This window comes from Haliaeetus albicilla, chromosome 21, assembly GCF_947461875.1.
Source record: "Haliaeetus albicilla chromosome 21, bHalAlb1.1, whole genome shotgun sequence".
NCBI classification, from domain to species: Eukaryota; Metazoa; Chordata; class Aves; order Accipitriformes; family Accipitridae; genus Haliaeetus; species Haliaeetus albicilla.
Window position 1 is genome coordinate 13,123,037 of NC_091503.1, and position 10,572 is coordinate 13,133,608.

At 40.2% G+C, this 10,572-nt stretch overlaps 1 protein-coding gene across 1 annotated transcript in view; it reads left to right on the plus strand.

Moving 5' to 3' along the window:
• MYLK4 (myosin light chain kinase family member 4) overlaps window positions 1-8,468 on the plus strand; it is a 73,617-nt gene extending 65,149 nt beyond the window's left edge. The window contains exons 16-17 of the mRNA XM_069808805.1: window positions 1,024-1,097; window positions 3,389-8,468. Of these exons, the coding sequence (XP_069664906.1) occupies window positions 1,024-1,071 (48 nt within the window). The 3' untranslated portion in view covers window positions 1,072-1,097; window positions 3,389-8,468. The remainder of the gene's footprint in view (window positions 1-1,023; window positions 1,098-3,388) is intronic.
• Window positions 8,469-10,572: the final 2,104 nt, after the last annotated feature.

Genomic DNA, 10,572 nt, shown 5'->3' on the forward strand with positions numbered 1-10,572 from the left:
GGATCAACAAGATTTTAAATCTGATTATTCCTCAGTTAAGTAGTCAGTGAGTTTGGGAGATTCACACTGTTGATGAGCATGCTGTTGGCTGATTCTAAGTCAGTCCACTCTGTGGTTCATGAAGGGATAATTTTAAGCAGGTTTCAGAATTTTTACAGCATTTGAAGTGCAATATTCACTTCCTCCTTTGCAGGCAAAACACATCTGGGTTAAATAAAATGGCTGCTGTATTGCCTAGGATGTATATGTCAAGGTGCCTTTTGAAATACATCCATCGTTAAGAATTAAGGGACCATATTATTAATTAAGAAAATAATCTTATTAAAATAAGAGCAAAGATTATGGTGATAATAAAGCAATAGTAGCTCTGCTGATGAGGTGGTGTGGGTTTTGCGCAGGATGGACTGAGTAGTGTCCTGACAGCTTTGTCCTTGCAAGATATTCCTGTTATACAGACTAAGGATAACAAGAAGTAGTATAAAATGGGAAATAATAACAATTAAATAAATTATTACAATTTTCATTGAAATGTAGTTTTCATTATAATCTCCCAGAACAGCAATGCCTATGAGATAATGAGAAGATTTATAAGTGTGCATACACAGTAAAAATAAAGAGAGTTTGTCATGGTTAAGTATCTCTTCAGAGGGTTTCATAGGATACAATTTGACCCCTTTAGTTGGGCTCCAGTGACACTGATTCCTGCAACTTGGGGAACAGACTGTCTTTTCCAAATGCTGCAAGAACACAGGCTGCTTACCTGCTGTGCTGCTTCCTACACCAATTTTCTTCTGGGGAAACCCTGCCCTCATAGAAACCTTACAACTCATGTCATCCTTTGTAGCTCCTCTCCCAGTATTTTTTGTTCATACTTCTTGTGCCTTGCAAAATAGCTTCACTAAACATGCTGATGTTGCAGTGCTCTGCCATTACCTTAACTAGAGGTAAGATGTGATTGATCTTCAATTAATGCTCCAATAATGGTATCTTTCTTTCTTTTTTTTTGTTTTTCTTTTCCCCTAGAAGAAGACTAAAGCTGACTGTGTGTCCCAAGCACCCCCGGCTCAATAACTTCTGAAAGAGCTGCCAAACAGAAGGTTTGTTTCAGGTCCCAAGTGTTTCTTCAGACGTAAATACTGTAGCCCCTGCAGAAGGGATCAGTGGGCGGCCAAAAACCTTGCATAGTCCAAAGTGCACGGACCAAACTGTATTCCCCACCACCATCCTTGCTGTTGTCTGGAAAGCATTCAAAATGTAAACTGGCCCTATCACTTATACCAAGTCACAGCAATGTGCAAAAAAAATCATATATATGAAGCCATATGTGCTGCAAACCCTGGCCATTTTAGAGGGAATGGTTATGCTCCCACTGGCTCTCATGGGACAGAATTTCACCCAATAATTTTTCAGTGTTGAAAGCTTTCAGGTTTTCATGCTGTGGTTAGGAGTATGGTTTAAAAAGGGTAGAAATATGAAAAGTAATTACTTTTTAGCAGAGGCACGGGCCAGACCCTCAGGGCAGTTCCACTAACTGTAGCGAAATGAAAGCAAGGTGTCCCCTAAAAGAGGTTGTTGCTCCACACTTTTGAGGACCCAGTTCTGACAGGGCACTTTTCTGCCCTTTGAGCCTGTAGCAACCCAAACAATTTTGACAGAGCATCTCTCTCTGTCCTTTTTTTCTGGCTCCCTGTCTTTGCCCTTTCATTAACAAACACTTCATTAGTGGTTCTCAGGCTGGCTGGGTTGCCTTCACTGGGGATGAGGGAAACTCAAGTCTGCTCTCATGTTCTGTCTCTTGTCTTTGACCAAAGCATACTCACTCAGCCTCTTTGAAATCAGGCTACCTCAGGCGGTACACTATCTCCATAAACCAGTACACCAGTTCCCACAGCCACTTTTACCAATTACCACAGAAGTTGGTGCCTCTGTTGAAGGATCATGGGAACCACTCAAAGGTTCTGGGGGCTTCTCTGGGTGAAACTCAGTGGAGGGTCAAGATGTGAATGAGGCTGAGAACACACACACTGTAAAACCACTTCCTTTTAGTTGTGCGTCATGAGTAACAACCAAGATGCCAACATAAAAGTAGTCCACTTTTCACTGCAAGCAAGTTTTTAATGCTGCCATAATCTATCATCTGCTTGGTAGGGCAAGTGATGTACTGGGTTTTCTTTGCAACAGGTTTTGTCCAGAAACATGTGAAAAAGAGAGTATTGTGAGAGGTTGAAATTTTTGTTCTGTTTTGACTAAGATTAGAACAGATTTTATACAGTGTAGTGTCATAACACAGAAGTTAATGATCTTTAAATGAGCTATCTCGGGGACTTGAAGCTGCCTTTCCATGGTACACTGGAGGTCAGTGAGGGCTAAGGTACCATTATTATATTGTACTTGCTCTCTGAAGCCACATAACTTCCTGATATGGTAATGTCTGAGCATCAACTTCTGTAATGGGAATCCAGTGGGAAGGAATACCTTTTTGTGATCCTTAGCATTCATCCCCACTTCACTGGTGCTGGGACAGGTTACATGAAGCTTTGGTCCACTCACCTGTGTGCTTCTATGTAATAGTTTTCTAAACAGGTTTTCCTAACCTGTTACAAGACTAGTGTTTTTATCTATTATTTCCCATTTCAAGCTACTAACTGCACAGCAACCAAATGGTGAAAATTCTCCCTCTGTAATGCAGGCAGCACTGTATTACACAATTTTCTATTACAACCAAAATCAACTTTGAGATAAATTGACTGTCCAACAGCAGTCAAAATTATTTTTAAATAAACTTTTTATAGCTTTGTAACATAGTAACCTACCCATGATCTAACTTGCAGGAAAACCTGGTTTTGGCTTTTGCAGTGTTATTTCCTCTGCGTGTGTTTTTCTTTTCGAGTTTATTTGAGTTTACTTAATGAGTGGATCTAAAGTCATAGCAATGCTTTGTTTTTAAAGAATCCCTTTAGCTATTTTTATCAGGCAAGTAGTATGGTTACCACATTTAACCCAAAATAATACACTCAATTGCCAGTTGATTTAGACGTGGCATTATAAATGCTTGCAGTGGTAACACAAATAAATGGAGAGGTTTGCAGCGTGCCTTTTCATGCTGTGATCTGTATGACAAGAGAGGCAAAAAAGCAGAGTAGCTGCATTTCAAGAGAGACCTCCAGGACCACTTCTCCACTTAACAAAGAGTCCTTGTCTTTTTAATATTGTATAAAACATCTCACAAATAAGGTGGCTGCAAGAACCTTTTGTAAGCAAGAAGCTTCAGTGCTGCTTTCTTTTCCTTATGCACGAAGAAACCACCATGTGGTTGTCCTAGAACGCTTAACCAAATAAAAAAGTATACTGCTGAAGTAACTGGATTCTTGTTTTGTTTATTTTGCAGAAAAGCTGCTGTGTGGTTACTGCTGCTAAGAGATTTGAAAATATCAGCAGTCTTGGTGCTTTACCCCCCTGCTGTGACCGAGACTTCTACTAAATGGACCAACAGCAATTTAGCTGCAGGACAAGTCCCAGCATTGCTGAGTTGCTTCTTCTCTATTCAGCTGTTGAAAGAAGGAAAATATTTCTCCAGGTTGCAGGAAGGTGTTTCTTCTGGAGCACCGTGTTCTCCATGTCTGCGAGTGCTACATTAGCTTGGATTCATAATGAACTTTTCTCTATCTTGTCTTACAACCTCATTTACTTATCAAAGGCTCCTTAAGGTTCATATCATCAGGTTAAATTGACTGTTTCTCATCCCAGCCCAGAAGGCAGTCTGTCACTGTGTTATATCTGTAGCCAAGATTGATTTGACACTGAAGTCAAATAATTAAAAAACAAAAAAAAAATGCAGCCAATTTAAAGCTGGGTTATGTAGAAGATTTAAAGTTTGTTTTTCCTGTCACACTAAAATGAGCTAAGGATTAGCTCAACCAAAGTTAAAGCCATGTTAATGTAACTCCAGTGGAAGTGAGAAATGAGGCTTTCCTTGCACGTAGGTGAATTTGCTGCAACCGTGATATGATACATTTTAGGATTTTTTTAGCCTGATGAATTACTGTTCACTTTAAATACACTTTGATTAATTAAACAAGAAAGAGAACAAGGCACTATTCACTTGTACCCACGCAGACTCTGTTGTCCAATATGCAAGTATAAATCAGAGTTATTTTAACAGAGGGTGATTTTATACCAGCTAATTTGTTTAATGCTAATAGGACTGATTACGACCATTGGCAAAGAGAAGAGTCAGTCCTCTGCTCATTATAACCTCTGGGTACAGGCCCAAATGAAAATCCTCTGTTTTTCTAAAGTTTTCTTTTCTCATCTTGCTCTCAAGCCTTTCTGATTCTTAATTAGATAAAAAACTGAGAGTCAGAACAGCTGAATTCTTCACCTGAGATTGTTTGAGTATGGCTCATCATTAAGTGAATGTAAGTCTTAGTTGTCTAGGCTGTGAGATTAAAATAATGAGACTTATCCCCTGCTGTATATGGCTTTCTGACTGCTTAGTTTCAGAACTACATAAATGCAAAGTATAGTGAGTATTTTATTCAATGATGCTGACATATTGTGGTGCCTTTAGATTTTCTTTAATTAATCCAGTTCTGATCAAACTACATATTAACATAGCTATCTCTATATATTTATCTATACATTTCATACATATTTATATTTAAATGATGTCTTTTTTTAAAGGGGATCAACATAAAGACAAAACAGTATTATTAATCACCACCCAATGAATTGTTTTTCATACCTTTGTCCTTTCTGGATAGCATTCATATTGAAATAAAAGGGTCCTGTTAAAGGGACAGCATGGCCATGACATTCTCTACAGCCACTTTGATCCAGTGTTTTAAAGCCATTGTAGTAGATCACTTAAGACTGCTTCTGTAAATGTATAGGTCTTCTTACAGCTGTGAAATCTAAGAAATACTGATGTGTTCTACTAGTTGTTGCAAATAAATGCGACCCATTACTACTATCACACAATGACTCACCATGTAATTCTGATACCATGTAGAGCACTGCCACCTTCAAATCCTTACCTGTAGTCTTAACTAAGTAAACTTTGACTAGCAGGAACGGAAGTTTCTTTGGGAAAAGACTAAGCAGTCTCAAAGCAAGCAAACGAGCATGTGACTTTTAGATAGAAACTGAGCTGCTTACTTTTAGTCACAATTTATGTTTGCCTGTGCAAAATAAATAAAAAAGCTACCTTTCTGTTAGGGCTGGAGTTCCCACGCCTGTTCTGACCGCCTTCAAGACATTGTAGCTGTTTGTACAGTCAACAACACAATGATCAGACTAAAAGGCAGCAGGCCACTTTGGAATGACAAGATCTTATTATGCACTTTAGTGCCAGTATTGTAGGATTGGGTTGGGAGTTTTGTTTTTCCTGTGGTAGATTTTACATGGGTATGAATAAATTGCATGTCATTTTGAATCTTATTAACTATACTAAAATAACAGTGTGACTACAGTCTTATCTGCTTTGTTGCTCGGTTGAATTAAGAGGATTTATCATTTGTGGATATATACATCTGAGTAGTAATTAAGAGCTTAGTGCCATAAAGATCAGCCCTGTATTAGAGTGTGTTGTGCTGAGTCAGCCACAAATCCTCCAGGAGCTGTAGGAGAATGTGGCCTCTGTTATGCACATCCACAGAGTTCATCTGTAAAGGACTGTCAGAAATACACGTGAATTACTAGGGATGGTGGAAGAGCTTGCCATATTTCACCCACCTTGAGAATTTACACCCTTTTACAAGGCATGAGTTAAGGAGGGGGCACCTCACTAGCCCCTTGCTTGTGCAACAGGGCAGCATGCTAATATACTCAAGGGATTTAACGTTCGTTCTTACTAACATGGATAATGATGGTCACACTCTTGAGTCTTACCTGTAAACTGCTTCACTGTTTCATTCTTGGAACAGCTCCTGTAGTGGGGGATGAAGTTGAGGTGAGGGCAGTTGGAGGAGGTTGGACTGACCAAGTCTCTATACTGACTGAAGGTGCAATTTGGTGCCCAGGGTTAAGCACAAGTGTGGGCCTGTAGGTGTCCAGCAGAGGAGGAAATAAATCCCAAGCGTACTTCTTGTCATTGCCCCATAGACTCTAGATTTGCAGAACCAAGTCAAAAGGGAGGCACCTTACCAAGATCATGATCGTTATCAAGGGTAAAAAAATTATACTGCTGTATAATTATCACATATATAGTGATGTGCCTGAGAAAAATGTCTCCAGAGATGTTTTTTTGTATCTTTTCTGACTGTTTTAATTTTAGTTAAAACAATAACTTGACACAGCTTCTTTTCAGTGGCTTTCTAATTCTGTCTCATTGCACTTTGAGCAGCATGCTGTTTTGTGTGTGTGTGTGCACGTGTGCAAGTTTGGTTTTGGTTCTGTTTTCCTTTAATACATTCTGTAATGACTAATAGCTAGAGACTGCTATATTAAATTATTGTTTTGACACATCATTATTTATTTTCTACTAGGTAATAATAAGTTGACTAGGTTCTAATAAGTCTACTGCATCTATGTGAGTTTGCTTATTATCATTTTTGTTGCCTATTGGTTTAAGCAGTTGCATTTGGAAGCTGTGAATTACTGTGCTTGTGAGCAGGTTTGGGTGTGAAAGGCACTGTATTAGCTGTTGTTACTCCATTTAGCTGTATGACCACAGACAGTCAGAGATGGCTGTGGATACTACAAGAATGATACAGAAACGTCAGTTGTGGTGGAAGGGATAAAGTGTCAAGATGCAGTATTTGGTCTGTGTACACCATTGTATTCTTCCTGACATGTGAAAATTAAAAGCCATAACATGGGAATATAGTGATTTATACCAGGTGATGATTTGACCCCCAGGTTTGCATACAGACTCCCTGCTGGACTGCAAAAAGGCAGAGGGCTTTCTGTTTGGAAAGGCAGCTTTAGTAGTAATGTTACATAGGGGCTGTTCTGCAGGGACGACCTGCGGGAAGGCACTGGGAGTTGAAGGCATTCTTTAACTAACAGATTTTCCCAGGGTTTCAGATGTAACTGTACTCAGAAAAGCATGACTTTACTTGTCAGGCACTGAAAGATGGCTATCACCTGGCACTTGTAAGAATTAGGATACTGTTATTCCCATTTCTATAGATGCAGTGGAGAGATCAGCTAGAGAAAATCTCAGAGAGTTTTGCCCAAGATATACTAGAGTAGTCTAACATTAGCATCAGGATTAGAAGCAAATTTATTGGCTCAAGGTGGGATGCTAGTGGCTTTCCAACTCTTTTTACATGTTGAACATCCTGGAGGCTCTGAAATGGATAAAAACCACAGAAAGATGTCCATACTACCATATCCATGTTTGTGAGCACCTGCAGCCAGTTGCTCCCCTAAGTACTCTCACAGCATAAGCAGTTGGCAATCTGTGATAATCCACTCTGGAGATTACAACAGAAGCTGCTGCTTAATTTCTTTTTCATATTCCTTCTAATGTCAGAAGCTGAATAAAGTTAAAGTCTAAGCTAAATTCCTCTACAACTTGATTCCAACCAGGAATAACAGTGCAGCTCTGCAGAATTAAATAAGGGAAGTGCTTGGTCTGCCTTTTGTGATGTGAGTAGCACAAGAGCCCAGTGTAACGTGCCCCCCCCCCCCAAACCCCCCCAACCCTACTTTGCACCAGTCCTGACCAGTAAAAATAAAAAGAACCCTAATTTTGTAACAGTTAAGGAATCTCAATCAAGATAACAGTTTTTCTGCAGTGGATAAATTGCTGCGGTAAGAGTCAAGGTATTTTAGCATCTTCAGTTTAATGCTGACTTTACAAATCACTGACAGCCCCTTTCAGCAAAATGGCTCCCACCAGCAGGAGGTGTGAGAAAAGCAGGTGTTTGTCAGCGTTTCTTCGCTGATGGGGATGTGAAAACATCCCATCCCCTTCCCCTGGTCGCACCAGTGAGCAGGGCAATTCTTAGCTTGTGGACTCTTATTATGTGATAACGATTGAAGTTTTCTAAGTGTCAAACCCACAGCTACTTTTATCATCACTGATAGATGCTTGTCCTTGTGTCTTGTGTGAATAAAACTAAACACTGCATGAATCTGTTTAGGGACGTTAGACTGTTTCACCTTCCATGAAGGCTTGGTAGCTGAACAATTAACTACCTGTTTCAAATCTTAGATGAAGACTGTTAGAGAGAACACTTTGTAAATATGTTGTTTAGCTATGTCCATAGTTAGTGATCACATTTTGGTGTGGCAGAACTAATGTTTGTGTACCCCACAGCAACTTCTCTTAAATTTAGATGACAGGCATGTGAGAACTAAATTATGAAGCATGTGGATTTTCATGTACCATATCACTTTGGCTTGCATATCTGGTTTTGTAGATTAACTCATGTATCTCTGGTATGTGCTCTTTTGTGAAAAACATGAAGCAATCTTGTAAAAAGATGACTGAGGAATAAATGCTGATTTTGTTTAGTCCAGGGGTTTTGTTTGCTGTATTTAATGTGCCTGTCATTTATACTACTAAGTAATAGAAAGAAACATGGCCTTTTTCCCAACTGTTGTCTCTAGATACAAGAAGATAAAAGAAGAGTAATTTCCATTGAAACAAATATACCTAAGTCAAAGGTTTGCTCAGGCTCGCAGCTTGTACTGACCCGTTGTAAGAAAGCCTCAGCTCTCTCTGCAAATAACTAGGACTTGAGGTGCTCTTGGCTGCAGACTTGCTGCAAGTCCTTAGACCAGGTCACTAGGGAGGACAGAAGAGATAACTGAAATTTCTCATGCTTGGTCACTCAAGGGACCTGGTGTCACTCTTCTCTCCCTAAGCTGTCACACTTGGACTGTTGGCTTGTTATTCATTATTGCTGTCTGAGGAACACACTTTAACTTTACCCCATCTAGGAGTTCACTGACTAATAAAACAGCCTTAAATCAGAAGCAATATTCCTGCAGAGTTAAATCAATCTTAAATTGGGCTGGCTAGTGAAAAAATGAAGAGCAAGAGCAAAAACTGAGAAAAAAGTTACAGGGTGAGAAAGCAGGAAGCAACCTCTGGCTGGCACTAGCTTGTATTCAGTAAGTAGCACTTTTTCTGCATGGTTTATCCACAACTCTAGCTGCAGCACTTCAGACATTCACCATGCTTGAGGAGCAGCTTTGGCTTCTTGCACGGGAAGGCTCCCATTTGATATCAGCCTGTATTTGATGAGCATGAGCTTTGCAGGTGGAAGATCTAAGCATACAACAAGACACCCTCCTGATTAAGCTGTAAGTTAAATCAACCAAAGAGTTGCACTCATCCTCAGCGCTCCTGGCCAACGCGAAGCAAAGCCATCGCAATCTGGCTGGCAGAGCTTGGGGGCTGGACGAAGTGAAGAGGCCGGAGACCAATTTTACAACAGCCGAGCGTAGGATACGCAGCTGCTGCCCCCTTACACCTGCTTTAAGACAGCCCTGAGACCACCGATTGTTTCACAGCACCATGCTGGTTAGCCCAGGCAAACCCTCTTTCTTGGCCTTCCTATGCATGTAGGCGAGAGATTTCCCTTCCAAATCAGTGGGCTGTATAGCCTTCACACAAAGGTTTTGCTTCCCCTCTCTCCCGAAAAACATCTCCTAGCAGGGTCCCTAATGTGATCAGCGCTGGCAGGGACACTCGCTGCTGGGAACATCGCGGTGCCGTAGCCGCGTCTTGAGCCCGTGCTCGGGCTCCAGCCTGTGTCTGCACGGGGCGCTGATGAGTTCAGTAGGTGTCCAAAAATCTTCTGGGGTGAAACCCCAGAGTGAGTTCCTATGCATGACCAGGCCTTATACATTTGCTTTTCATTTGCTTTTCTTGAAGCTAGTCGCTGTGGTTTCGTTTTCAGTGCCTTTGACCCTGGCATAGGAGTTTTTGTCCTGAAAATAATAGCATCTGTGCTTTATAGGTGATGAGGAAGACTTTGCCATAGTACCTCAGTCCTCTCAACAGCTCCTGCTAAATGCATGCCAGTGGCAAAAATAAAATAAATGGGGATAAAATAACACTCAGCTCCCTGTATGTGTCTGTAAAGCAACTCCACACTTTTAAAATGTGTTCGCTAAGTTCATGTGGTTGACTACAGGAAAAAAATCCAACAAGGGACATTCATAATTCTTCATTAATTAATAGTCAACCCTTTTTCTCCCCCAATTATTTCAAACACCTGCTCACAGTAAATTTCCTTTGCAATTTTTTAATGCTACTTTAATATTACCCAGAACTTGGAAACATACACTAAGCTTCTCTTATTTTTAATTATTTTCAAATTAATTTTAATTTTCTGAATATTTTCAGTGCTGCCCATTTGTTCAATAAAACTGAATTTTAATTTTAATTTTTTTTCTTAAAGGCCTCCTAAAGTTTCCAGAGACTGCTTTTATGGGCTGTTTTAATGAAAGCTTTTGGAAAGGGACTGGAGATTTCCAAATTCCTCTCTTGAAGCCTCCTCATCCAAAAAAAGGCGGGGGGAAAGAAAAAAAAAAAATCACTCCATCAGGGGTGACTCACATCTCTTGCATACAGCAGGTATTCACCCGGGAGCTAAGCCATCATGTACTCAG